This window comes from Alternaria hordeiaustralica (genome assembly GCF_023758085.1).
Source record: "Alternaria hordeiaustralica strain BMP 2776 chromosome Unknown scaffold_2, whole genome shotgun sequence".
NCBI lineage: Eukaryota > Fungi > Ascomycota > Dothideomycetes > Pleosporales > Pleosporaceae > Alternaria > Alternaria hordeiaustralica.
Window position 1 is genome coordinate 1,289,409 of NW_026056774.1, and position 13,503 is coordinate 1,302,911.

The 13,503-nt window shown below is 46.7% G+C and overlaps 3 protein-coding genes across 3 annotated transcripts; 2 read left to right on the plus strand and 1 right to left on the minus strand.

Annotated features, from left to right (window-relative positions):
- Nucleotides 1-927: 927 nt before the first annotated feature.
- Nucleotides 928-2,930, plus strand: J4E84_001892 (uncharacterized protein; the record flags this gene model as incomplete). Its single annotated transcript, XM_049384522.1, has 2 exons — nt 928-1,516; nt 2,356-2,930. 2 exons carry the CDS (start codon nt 928-930, stop codon nt 2,928-2,930), a joined length of 1,164 nt encoding a protein of 387 aa, XP_049247878.1.
- Nucleotides 2,931-4,804: 1,874 nt separating this feature from the next.
- J4E84_001893 (uncharacterized protein) lies at nt 4,805-5,696 on the minus strand (the record flags this gene model as incomplete). Its single annotated transcript, XM_049384523.1, has 3 exons — nt 4,805-5,077; nt 5,163-5,398; nt 5,531-5,696. The coding sequence occupies 3 exons, from the start codon at nt 5,694-5,696 to the stop codon at nt 4,805-4,807; spliced, it is 675 nt and encodes a 224-aa protein (XP_049247879.1).
- Nucleotides 5,697-11,192: 5,496 nt separating this feature from the next.
- On the plus strand, nt 11,193-12,005 carry J4E84_001894 (uncharacterized protein; the record flags this gene model as incomplete). The annotated part of the gene is made up of 3 exons (XM_049384524.1): nt 11,193-11,432; nt 11,533-11,667; nt 11,721-12,005. 3 exons carry the CDS (start codon nt 11,193-11,195, stop codon nt 12,003-12,005), a joined length of 660 nt encoding a protein of 219 aa, XP_049247880.1.
- Between the last annotated feature and the right edge of the window lie 1,498 nt (nt 12,006-13,503).

The following is a 13,503-nucleotide window of genomic DNA, read 5'->3' on the forward strand; positions in this document are numbered from 1 at the left end:
GACTAATCGCAGCGGAGCTTCCGCGGGCCACCGCCAGCAGCCCTTCTAAGCAGGTCGAGTGGAGCATCATCTCAGCCCTCTGTCCTTCGACTCCGCTGTGCATGGCGTAGCCGGGAGATCCTCAGTTCCGTGCTTCGTACAACTCACTTTTCACAGCTGGCACTCGGATTAATGAAGCGTCTAGAGCCGCATCCATGTGCTTAATATAACACCTCTAACGGTGTACGCCTTTGAACCTCAGATCTGATACTGCCCAGCGCAGCGAGAGCAATGCGAAACCGTTGAAACAGACGTCACCACTCTGTGAGGGCGGCATCGCTCGGATGCGAGCTACTTTCTGCAGGTGAAAATGGACCTCCGTCCAGCGAGATTCGGATGCCGGCCAATGCGGATTCCGATGCATGTCGTCAATGGCAAAGAATCTAGCCCGCCTGCACGCCCTGCGCCAGGCAGCGAGGCGTCCACGGTGGAATGCGCCCAGATGCTTAGCCCCGGGTCAATTCAGGGCTGTTCGTCGACCTGGCACGTGACAGCGTGCTGTGAACTGTGGAATTATTCCCGGCCTCGAGGCGCCTCACGCGTCACGACGTTGCACCACCAGGCACCCCACCCGTCTACACCACCACCCCTCTATTATTCTCCGCCATGAAACCCCAAAAGAAAAGCATCCGAGACTTCTTCTCGCCCGTTTCCAGAACCCCTCCGCCTGCTGCTAGCCCGCAGACGACGCTGCCTCAGAGAAGTACACGCCTCCCACCAGTATTGCTGCCCCAGGCTAACCGCACACCCACTGCAGATGCAAACAATGCGCCTACCCGTCAGTCAAACCCTCCAAGTTCGTCTGGAGTGTTACAGGACGCAAATTTACATGCCGTCCATACCCCGCTTTCTTCGTCAAACACACCCGTGTCCAGCGCGCCGTCTACAATGAGAGCTGCGAGTGCCGATGCGCCGCCTTTCAACCCCTCCCAAACATCCGCAAATTCAGGCGCAAGCAAGCGCACCACATCCAATGGCCAGCAGGTGGTCCTCGACTCGGACGATGATTCTCTACCAGACCTTGACTTTGGTCTACCCACCCCCAAAGTCAAGACAATCGTCACGACCACCACCACACGTTCTAAGCGCATGTCCGAAGACCAAGAGAACGGTCTACAAAAGCCGGCTAAGAAGGCCAAGGATAACAAGAGCAAGTTTGATGTACTTGTAAAGGCGGCCCACAAGAATCTCGAGACAGAGCGGCAGATCAAGGAGCACAGTGCGCTTCTGGACCAGTCCCTTGAAGAACACGCAGATACTACCCTGGCACTCAACGAAGAACTACTTGGCCAAGCTGTGGACGACGACGATGACCCAGAGAAAGCGCATCGCCTCCTTCAGGCCATGCAGAGAACAAATGCTACACAGATGGAGAGCGTCTACCATTTCTTCCAAGATCACTCGGACTCAATACAAGCGCAGCCCAAATTCCCCCTCAGCAGCCTGCCTAAGCATGGATGGGCCTCGATTTTCAAAGGTGGGATTGTTACAATGACGATAGGCTGGGTCTATTGCTAACATCGTTAAGACTCCCACGCCAGGGACCAGGCTTTCATGACCGGCTTTGCACAACAAATCTTTCGAATGCAACAACTGCCCGAAGAACTAGCTTCCTGGATGATTGAATGTAGTGCGTATTACGCGAACTTGATAAAATGTTTCTGCTAAGAACTGTAGTTTCCCAAAGCCGGAATGAGGCAATGAGTTGCAGATACATTGAAATCTTGGAATCAGAACCTCACAACAAACACCTCCGCACGCTGCTTGATAACGACAGGCTAGATTCTTTATTCGGGGCAATGGGGGCCAATACAACTCAATTCAAGGCGCAGACTGAGCTAGTCCCAACTTCAGTACCACGAACCGAAACTAAAGTCTTACTTCCTCCGTCACTGGTCTCTGTCGCCAGACTGCTTCAACAAGCAGCGCCAGTGTAGGTGGACTATATACATGTATGGTGCTTTGCTGACTTTGGTAGGCTACGTTCGAAAGCTCGAAGGCGTGCGCTCTCTATTCTTTGCCACGTGTGTCTGGATGACCGAGTTGTTGCAGATGCTCATATATTACACATCATCCAGGACGCTATGGAAGCTCTCATATGCAACCTTGATAATCACAAAATGACCTCCACCGTAGGGAGTCCTCCACTGCAACACGATACCCAGGCTCTAATCTCTTCACAGCTTAGCGATATCATCTCCCAACTACTTGTCAAAGTAACGCATCCTCTGCTTCAAAGGAACCTAGTCTGTTCGTTCCCAGCGACTTCACCATTAACGGCATACCTTCAACGCCACTTGGCTCTCGCGTTATTAGTCTACCCAGTACCAGTCGATGTAGAACTCTCAGACCCCAAGCTGCCTGACATGATTCACCAATACCTGGACAAGTCTTCGAATTTCCGAATAGACAAGGACACCGACTACGAGCACCTCACCGCACGTTTGACATTGCTTGACATTGCCATTGGGCCTGGCTTATTGAACGTCCCGTATCAGCCCCTATCAAGTCCAACAACGTCAGAAACCGGCTCGTCTCCAGTCAGGGCTCCAGTGCCAGCGTCATCAGAAGTCAAAGATTTCAACAACGAGGTGGATGCGCTTGCTCGGCAGTTCCAGCTACTCAGCAACTCCATCGTCGAGGCTGGCGCTGCGGTGGATCTTACCATCATGGACGCCAAAGATTCTATAGAGAGACTACGCGCACGACTAGAGCACGCTGTGCGGATAGGCGGAAAGAAGGTCTACAACGTCTTTGGTGATGAAGATGAACACACAAAGCCAAATCTCAGAAGGTTCTTTAAAAGCACGAGCAAAGACGCGCCGAAGAAGTCTATCTTCGACGAACAGGACGATGTAGCGGTATCACTAGCCGATGACTTGAAAGCCTGAACGGCCCTGTAAAGATGTTGCTCCGCAGACAAATTCAGATGATGCAACGACACTCGCATTGACAGAGTGTCAGTCTCAATAAACAACAATGTGCCAGTTTACCTCTCGTGGAAATTATCTCAATTGCAGAGACAACACCACCCTGCGCATCTTGACGAACCTTCATTGGAAATTAGTGAGAATCAATATGAGATGATCTATCAATACAGATATGTAACGATAATTCGAGATCGTATTGAAAATTGTCATACGATACAGCGCGCGATCCTATAGTTCTGTAACGCACCTGTGAAAGCGAAGTTCGCATCACCATCGGCACAGCACTTGGCGCCCTTCTCCGCGCGACAATCTTGGGACTTCAGGGGCGATCTACAGGAGAAGCCAAACCGGCGTGTCCCATTGCAGCGCGTCCGTCGTCTTCGCAGACTACCCAATGCGAGAAAACCATGCAATTTCACCTACTGCAATCCTTCGAAAACTAGCGTCTTAGCCAAAGGGTCTAGACAGGAGAGAAAAATCATGCGCGCAGCTGTATCCGTGAGGATGCTCGGTCGCGGCCCACAAGAAGAGATTCATCTCCTCCTGTCACATTGCATGGCGGGGCGAGGACGCGGCTTACTCATCTAACTACTGTACGTGCGTGCGTGAGGCGGGTTCTTGGCTGAGAGACCCGCAGGTCTTGCTCATTAAGAACACGTGTGCAGAGATACTCGTACAGATGGATTGCAAGGCAAGCAGGCGGCACGGGTACGCTTCACGAATGGCAGATGCACCTGGCGACATGGAAAACAAGTCCTTCAACATGCACGATGAGAGAGCTGTGGCGCATGCAGAATGCTGACTCGCTATCTGAGGCGGTGTGATGGTCCACTGACGGAACATGTGCAAGCTAGCAGGTTGCGTACCGTGGAAAGCTGGGAACGGCCTCGGCCAGGGTGCGAAGCGAAGAAAGGGAACGGGGGACCTCTAGATTTTGCGCATCTCAAAAGAGCGCGAGTGTTTGGGATAGTACGAAGGAACCAGATTACCTCTGCCTTGAGCACACGTAGACACTTCCTATCCGATCCACGCGCCTCTTCTAGCCCTAGCAAAGCGACCGAAAATGTCGCGCATATCGAGCCTACATGCCGAAGCCCACAACCCGTGACCCATTCCATCGCAGGGCCATCCCCATACAAACTCCACCTGAAATAATCCCGGTGGTAAAACATACAGCTAGCCCCGTTCTGCCACCACATGCATGCAGGTATCCTTGGTCTCGGTAACAGTTCTTGTTATTTCGGATAGCAGTTTCCGCGTTTGAACTAGATGCCGTTTGCCGATGAACGGTTTGGCGGCTTTGCGGGATGGTCCTTGTAAAAGTAAATGCACTGCTGCACTCGATGAGAATGCGGATTAGCGGCCTTTGACCGCGGCGTGCGGGCGAAGAATGTGACAGTGACAGCTGTAGTGAGGGCTTGGGGAGGCTTGATCTGTTTTGGTATTTGGTGTGTTTGGGGGTTGTGTTTTAGGTCGTGAGTTGGTGGGCTGGAGACGGGAGAACCCAAGGATTGTCATGACTATGTCAACTTGTGATGTCGATGAGACTCATATACTATTTCCATGCGGGTCGCGAATCTAAATTAACGCGTGGTATCCAGATCTATATACACAAAGAACGCTAAGTGCAGAAGCGATGCAAAGCTGAATGAAACCAACAAAGCCAGTCGTAGGGAGTATCAGCGCTGCTGAGTCCCCGTCATTACTTCCACATCACCAGCTGTAGACTATGGAGGGAAAGAAAGAGTCGTTCGATTGGACATGTACGTTCGTTGGCTTCGCTCCCGGCTCTTCCAAAAACCCCTTCTTTTTTTATTTTCAAATCATCCAACCGACTATATCCCACCAAGTCCGTTCTTCTCGTCAATGTGTCTGTAGCGCTCCTGCTCCATGCGGTACTTGAGGACCATGGCAACGCAGAGTACGAGGATCATGTCCACGCCGACGATGCCAAAGGCGGCAGTGAAAACGCGGTCCAGGTACGTGTTGGCGAATGAGGAGAACTTGCCGATGCATCCTCCCTTCTGAGCGGCGACCAGGGTGTTTTGGCATGTGCTGTCCTGGACGAATGGAGGGGTGGTCGAGTTCACGTAGCCGCAGCAGTCAAACTGTTCCTCGTCAGCTTGTGTGCACACCGGCGTGGACGTGCGGAAAATGCGCTTCTAGTGCTGACGCCAGTCATGGAGGACTCACCTTTTGCTGCAGGAGACTCTGAATAAGCGGCGACTCACGGCCCCAAAGTACACTGAGGTTGGTGCGGGTTTGCAGAGTTTCCACCCAGATGGCAATACCGAGTCCGAGTGTGAATGTTGCACAGATGACGACTAGCCAGCCCTGAGTACGAAGCCAGCCTCGGTTTGTTGGAAGGAAGAGTGCAGGGAGAGACAGCAGGAATGTGACGAAAACGAAGATGGCATTGACGACGCCAGCTGGATAAGGTGTTAGTTGATATTCCCTAAGACTGCATGTCCACAGGCGATGCGTGGGACGATGGGCCGCCACAGCAGTGCCAGAATATCGATTCCTTCGACACCCCCATCGCCCATTCGTGAAATTCGTACCTGTCAGCGGACACTGGCCGAGCAGCAAGTTCTGCGTGACGTTGTCTACGGTCGGAGTGGCGCGCATCGATTGCTCAGATATGAGGGAGAAGCCCAGCAACAGTCCTCCACATCCGGCGAAGAGGAAATCCATGCCCACAAAGGCCATCATCAGTTTGGTCGGCATCTTGACGGTAGTGGAATTTGACGGAAGAGACTGGAGAGAAAGGAAGGATTGGACAAAGAATGGAAGTCGAGCGCAGCGGAGCCGTCCGGCGTACTCTCGTGAACTACGTCGATCAAAGCGATCAACGCGAATTATTAGATAGAAAGTAGCGAAGAGAAGAGAAGGTGGTAGCAAGAGCAGCGCTCGCGCGGAAAATGCATGGCATTGGGGACACGGGGGCCTTGAGCATTAAGAAGCACTGCGCAGGCGCGTCGCAGTTGGACCACGGCGATGCGTGGGTGGTTTCAGTAGTGTTGGAGCATGGTGGGCGGCCAATCACGGGCGCGAACGGGCATAATGGTTCGATGTTTTGGCGCTGCGACGTCGGTGAGCCACAGACGAGTGGATCGCGGCGTGAGGATGCGACGAGAAGTTTGGAACATTCATCAGGAATTACTTGAGATGCAGTGAACCGCGGCATTTGGCTGTCACGAGGCGCGGTGGTGGTGAGTACCCAGCTGCTGCCTCACGCAGGCCGCCACCAACAGCGCAGGCGTGCGGGACGAGGGATCACGTGTCCGAGTAAGCCTTAGCTTTAGTATCTTAACTATAGGAATTTAAAAAAATCTTAACTTAATAACTAAAGTATTTATTAGCAAACTAACAATTCTATAGTAAGCTAGTTTAAAAAGAGTAAAGTTTATTACTAGTATATAAAAAGACGTATTTTAAAAAGAGTTAAAATTCTATATTTAGAGGTATAGACGTTAGGTAAGCTAAGACTTAGGTCTTTAGTACTACTACCTCTAGTATAGTAGTTAAAACTTTTAAAATTTAGAGTAGTAAAGTAACTATTTTATAAATACTAACGTCTATCTATACTATAGTAAAAAGAATTATAATATAATTATATATTCTTAATAGCTTATAACTAACTAAGCTATAAATTATAAAGTAATAAAATACTAAAATATTTAGTAAGTAAAATTATACTTTTACTATATATATACTCTCTATTCTCTATTTCTATCTTTATTCTTATTTTTATTTTTATTCTTATTTTATAGCTTATAGTAAATTAGAGATTTAAAAACTTATTAAAGTAAATAGTAGCTTAAATCTAATACTAAAGCTATACTAATATATATACTAAATAAGCTTTTAACTATATTACTAATACTTTTTTTATAAGTTCTTCTAGCGTTAGTAAGTCTAAAGCTAATCTTATTACTAGTTATATTACTTTTATTAATTATATTCTTATACTATATTATATTACTTATTAAAGCTTCTATAAACTACTCTAAGACTACTACTAAAAAAAAAGCTCTTAGTTAAGCTATTTTAAAAATTATTATATAGACTATTATTAAAACTATTATAAAGGCTATTATTAAAGCTTTTAAAGTCTACTTAACTTATTTTATATTATATTCTAAGACTACTAATACTATTAATACTATTAATACTATTAAGATTACTATACTACTACTATAAAAGCTTTTAATAAGTAGATTAAAACTTTTTATAGTTCTTTATTATAGCTAAGTCTTTAAGTAACTTACTAGTAATATATAAAAGTTTTTTTATAAGCTATACCTACTTTAAAAAGAGTAATAAAATAGTTATTATATTACTAGTGTTACTTTTTCTATCTAAAGTAATTTATTAATTATCTATACTATTTATACTTATAACTTTATATATAAGATTAAGCTATAAATAGCTTTATTTATAAAGATAAAAGTAGCTATTATATACTAGTGTAAGATATTTATTAGAATTTTTAGCTAAAGTAATAATAAATAGACTAAAGAGAATAAAATATTTAAAGTCTACTTTTAGTATAATAATACTATTAAGAAGAGAGTTGTAAGCGCGATTATAGCAGCTGCAAACAGAATAGAAAGCGTAGAAGTAGCAAGTGTAATTTAGATAGCTAGAACGTAGTAGAGATTCTAAGTTAATTTAAGTTATATATATTATTAGAGCGTAGTAGCTAAAGAGCTAAAGATAGAGAAAGAGCTTAAAGAGCAAGAGCTAAGAGAGTAGTCTAGTTGCAAGAGAGTAGTAGCGAAAAGCGCACAGCGCATTTATAAGAACTTTAATCTAAAAGAAGTATTCTCTATAAAACATTCTCTAAGAACATTTAAAAGCATTAAACAAGTTTAAACAAGTTTAAATAAGATAACGCCTCCTTCTATTCTAGAACTAGTTATAACTAGTAAGTATTCTATAGTATGTGTGTGTATATATAGCAGCTAATTATGTATAGATCTAGAAAGCTACCTAATATAGATTATAAACAAGGTAGACTTTAAGTCTCTAAGCGCGAAGACAATTGCGTATAGAAAGGCAGCTAAGGTTGCTAAGAATAATAAGAAGGCGACTAGCGCGTTAAAGCTAGAGTTATAGTAATAGCTTAGTCTGTTTAGGTAGTTCTTTAAGAATATAAAGAAGTAAGTAGGTATATAGTAGGTGTATAGTAGGTGTATGTGTGTATATACGTATGTGTAGCTACGCAGCGCAGACTAATAGAAGATAGGTAAGCTAAGAGGCGCTAAGAATACGTTTATAAAGCAGCAAGATAATCTAATAAAGGCGTTAATTGTTTAGGTTAGCTAGTAGAAGATAGGTAATACTAGGCTAGAATTTATAGAGGCGCTAAAGGTGTAGAACAATCTAGAGAAGTATTTTCTTCTTGCTTAAGTAGCACTAAGGCGTGTAGTACAATGTATTAGTTAAGTATTATATTAGTATAGGTATTCGTGTATATGCAGCAGGGTAGCAGGTAGTAATAGTAATAGTATTACAATGTTGCTAGTAACAGTATTTCTGTAAGAGTAGCTAAATGCAAAGCTATATTTAGTATATTAGTGTATGCGTGTAATATAATATAATACGTGTAGTGTATATAAGTAATTAGGCATTACGTAGTGTGTAAGGTAGCGCATAAGGTAGGCGTATAGGTATAGATATAGGTAGGTGTGTAGGTAGGCGTATAGGTGTATTGTAAAGGTGCTAGCTAGGTAGCTACTTAAGGTAGCGGGCGCCTAAGGCGCTGCGCGGCCTTAGCAGGCTTAAGAGCTCTAGAGCTACGTTAAGCAGGCGTACGCGGGTAGGTTGTCCTAACTTAGACTAGAGGGTCTAGGTCGAGGGCTCTAATACTATTAAATAGATAGTAGCTATATTAGTATTCTACTATTATAGTTACTTTTAAGAACTAAGCTATAATAGAGTAGTTATTTTTATTAGCTACTTAGCGTCTTAAGTTATATTATATTAATAGCTAACTATTACTAGTTAGTTTTACTTTATATATTAGAGCTAATATAGATATTACTTAATATAAAGTTTACTCTTTTAGTAAGGCTTTAAAAGTAATATATTATTAGTCTATATAGAAGTCTTAGTACTAATAGTAATATATACTAAATATATTAAAATTTTAAAATCTTCTAGTAGTTCTAGAATAACTTTAAAAGCTAGATATTTTTTAATATCTTTTTACTAAATAGAGTCTATAAAATTAGGTATAAGATACTAATAACTAAAGTATACTATTATAGTTATATACTACTAGTACTTAAAAAAAATAAGTAAATAAAATTTTTATACTTATATATTAATTTTTCTTTATTTATTTATATAACTTTATTAAAATAGTAATATAAATCTAATTAAATATACTTATATATATATTACTATAAGTACTTAGTACTAATAAATATAAATAATTTATTAATACTAACTTTTTTAAAAAGAAGTATTTTAACTATACTTTTAAGTATAAGTATACTATTAGCTATATATATACTATAAAGCTTTAAGTAATTACTTATTATAAAGTTATAGCTAAGTTTATCTTTACTAATATTTTTACTAACTTTATACTATAGCTTTTTATATATAAAAAGCTTATAGCTTTAAAATAACTTTATATAAAAGTTTTTACTAATAATACTATATTTACTAAAAATAAAATTATTAAGATACTTATATATAAAAGTTAAAGAAAAGTATAAAAATAAGTAAAATATATTTTAGTTTTAGTTTAAAGTAGATAAAAGAAATAAAATTAAGTAGACTAGTAATTAATAAGCCTATAGGCATGCTCTAACGTCTTCCGCAGCGTGACATTAGGCCAGGACAAGAGAGCAGGCTAGACTGTCGCTGCAAGCGAAGCGAGATCAAACGGGGAAGGTGCGTAAGGGAGGTGCTTGCCTGGTGCTGGCTTGGTGCAGCCGCGGCTTCCAGCACGACCCACGCAGCACCACCGTCGTGGGATGCTCTGGAGTGGCATGAAGTGCATGTTTGGCGGATGGACAAGAGCAGCGGGCGGCAGAGTTTGGCATCTCGTCCGGATGCCTGTCTGCTGCGCGTGTACTGTCTGCTGTCGCCTGGGTAGTGTGGACTGTAAGACGGACAGGAGTGGGAACCGACATTCACCAGTTGACCGTCAATCTGACTTGAGCGGGACTAGCGGCGGGATCCCACCAATCAACATGAGACGAAACAGCGGGGCCTGCTCAGCTGCCTCTAGCGCAGCCCTCGGCCTGAGAGGGACGGCGGACTTTTCATGTGGAAAGGCCGCTGCTGTTCATCTCCAAAAGCGACCTGACAGGCCAAATTCTAGTGGGAAGGGGTCAAAGTTAGTATCAGCACGACGGGCGCGCTGCGCTGCAATCTGCCAGTTCATGCGTGTCGCGACGGCGGCGAGCGAGGCTGGCGGCCAGGGCAATAATTGTCGATCTCCGACTCAGAGCTGTGACCAGGGTTGCGCTCAAGCGCATCCGCCCCCAGTTGTGTGGATAGTTGAGGGCCTGCCCGCACCAAAGCAGCCAAAGCAGCCGTCGAGAGAAATACTTGACCACTCCCGCCGTTTCATTCCCAATACCGTTCGTCCCTTTCCTTCCTCAGACAGCTCTCGGGCTATAACACACCTGCACCACTCCGTCTGTCCCTGCGTGCCCGCCAAGCTCCACAAGCTCAGGGTTCACGAGACCACCGCTGCCTCTTTTTGCACGCTCCCAACGGCGCGCCAAAACAAAGCACTCGCCGCACCTGATCCCCCAGGCCGTCTAACAGGTACGTTGCCAGTATCTTTTCCGTCTCCTGCGAGGCCTGCCGCGCCAGGTCACGCTCCCCGGCACCAAGCCCTTCGACCAGCACCCCCCAGCCACTGGCGCAGCACGGGCCCCCGAGCAATTTAGTGCCTTCCACCGAGCACAGTGCGACCAAGCGTTTCCTCCCCCGCGCACCTTTTCCTTGCATTCCTGCTGCGCCATCAAAGGGACCAGCCCCGATCTTTTAACAGGCCGCGCTTCCTTTTCCTATTGAGGGCGTCCTAAGAGTCTAACCCAACTCAAGCTGTCTGCAGTTCCTTCTGTAACATTTTGCGCGTCTGCCCAAACCACGCAAGAACGCCTGCCAACTCCCCACACTCGGCCCAACTCAGCTTAGGGCCTTCGTCCCCCAAACACTGCGGGTAACCAATCTTTGTCGCGACTCACCACCATGGCCAGCGAAATCACCGAGCACGACCAGAACGCGTCGCCGTCCGTCCACGACGACGGCAATGGCACCATGGGCATGGAGAACCGCGGCGTCAAGCGTGCGCGCGCCGCTGCCGATGACGACGACGACGACGATGACAAGCCCGGCCGCGAGCGAAGAAAGATTGAGATCAAGTTCATCCAGGACAAGTCGCGTCGACACATCACCTTCTCCAAGCGCAAAGCCGGCATCATGAAGAAGGTACGTTGGTGCCCCAGTCGCGCGCATCGTGTGGTGCATCTGCTCCCGCGTCGCTTGAAACCGTTGCCTGCACCGAGCGCTCCGCTAACCTCCACCCCAGGCCTACGAACTGTCCGTCCTGACGGGCACGCAAGTGCTGCTGCTCGTCGTCTCCGAGACTGGCCTCGTCTACACCTTCACCACACCCAAGCTGCAACCGCTAGTCACCAAGCCCGAGGGCAAGAACCTCATCCAGGTACGCTGCAACCACCCACGCGCCTGTCGCATTGCATTACTAACCGCGCCCAGGCCTGTCTCAACGCCCCTGAGCCGTCAAGCGGCGACGCGAATGGCGTCGACAACGACACTGTCGAATCGCCAGAGGACAACCACGCCCAAGTGCCGCCTGGTCAGCCACGCGGAATGCCGCCCAACAACCAGCCCATGCCTCAAGCTTACATGACGCCCGAGGCAGCCCTGCACTACCAGAGCTATCTCCAACAACAACAGCAATCAAACCAGTACCCCATGGCGCAGCAAGGCATGCCCCGCCATCCTGGCGGCCACTACCCCCAGGACCAGAAGCTGGGTTAAACGTAATACACACATACTCTACCACTTTGGTAGCAGGTCACTACTCGGAAGGCGCATAGTAACTGGATAGGGATACCCACATAATGGCAAAAGTAATCACGGTGTCGCTCAACGACCAAGACGCAGGTGCATGCATGCGAGTTCGCATGCGACGGTGTAGCGAGTGAGAAGATATGATGTGGGCACGCAATGTTGGCGGGGATGCACTTGCACTTCCGGACGACTGTACGTCTTACGTGGATATTGGCGCAGTCTGTGGTTTCTTTATTCTCAGTCGTTTGTTCTCGATCAACATATCTAGCATCTCCTGTCACATTTACCAGGCGCGGTGTAGACCAGATCTATAACTCTACTCATAGTCTCGGTCCAATCCAGCACCTTAATTCACTCCAAGCTAGCCTCGTGGGCCGCTATCCGTGAGGGCTTAGTCGGGTCTGGGCATTGCTTCCTATTCCGTCGCCCGAACTTGCCTTTCTGGGAGAATAAGCTTGCCACCACAACTCAAAACCCTGAAGTGTCCGCGGAACCACTCCTTGAAGTGATTTCTACAAAAACTCACGTTATCCGCTGTTTCGATTTCTCTGCCGTGTCTGGCTCACCGGTGCAAGAACTAATGTCCACACGCATCACTTGACTCCTCTCAGATGCCCTATTACCTCTCTCCACTGGACTGCAACGTTTGTTTCGCAGTGAAAAGCAATGTGCAACGTTGACCCCAGGCTCGTGCGCGACACCGATGACGGCTCGATAACGGCTGGGAGCTGGGAGCAAGGCTCTTGTCGCGTACCGGCTGGACTGAACTAGAGACTCGAGAACACCCTCGAGGAAATGTGACATCCGCAATCGCACGACCATGCCCGCCTAGCGCGCCGTCCTAGATCACACCATGTACGTGGAACCACGTACGTCCTTCGGACTCGATGTACCGGGAGGCTTTGCAGAGCCAATGCAACACTGGTACCGTCTACCTCGATGTTTGCTTTACCCACTGGTCATAACGACACTCGGTCACGATCACGGCAATACCCTCCAAATGCATGACTACGTGACTGCGGCATCTGGCTAATACGTCGCACCAAGTGGCAGTCATGTAGCACATAGCCAGCCGATGGATGCGAAAGGCGCACGCCACCTACTCCTTCGGAAGTATCTCGAGGGCTGGGGTACCTAGAAAGAGGTTGTTGATGAGATGCAAAGAGCGCCACAGTGGAGCGAATGAGGCTGTGCGAGTGTGAAGATGTTCTCGAGATGCCGCTGAGCGTAACTGATAACACGTTGTGCGATTCCGATATCGCTCTCACCTTGACATCACCAAGAAGAGAATGTGTGTTTTACGTAGGAGAGAGATGAAAGTTTGTCGCGAGATACAGGTGGCCTCAAGACTGACAGCTGTCGTCATAGGGCTGATCCCAATTTAGTCGGCCAGCGGCTCTTGAAAATCACTGCAAGGTTACAGCTACGGACCGCACCGCGGAAATCCGCCGAAGGATACCTACGC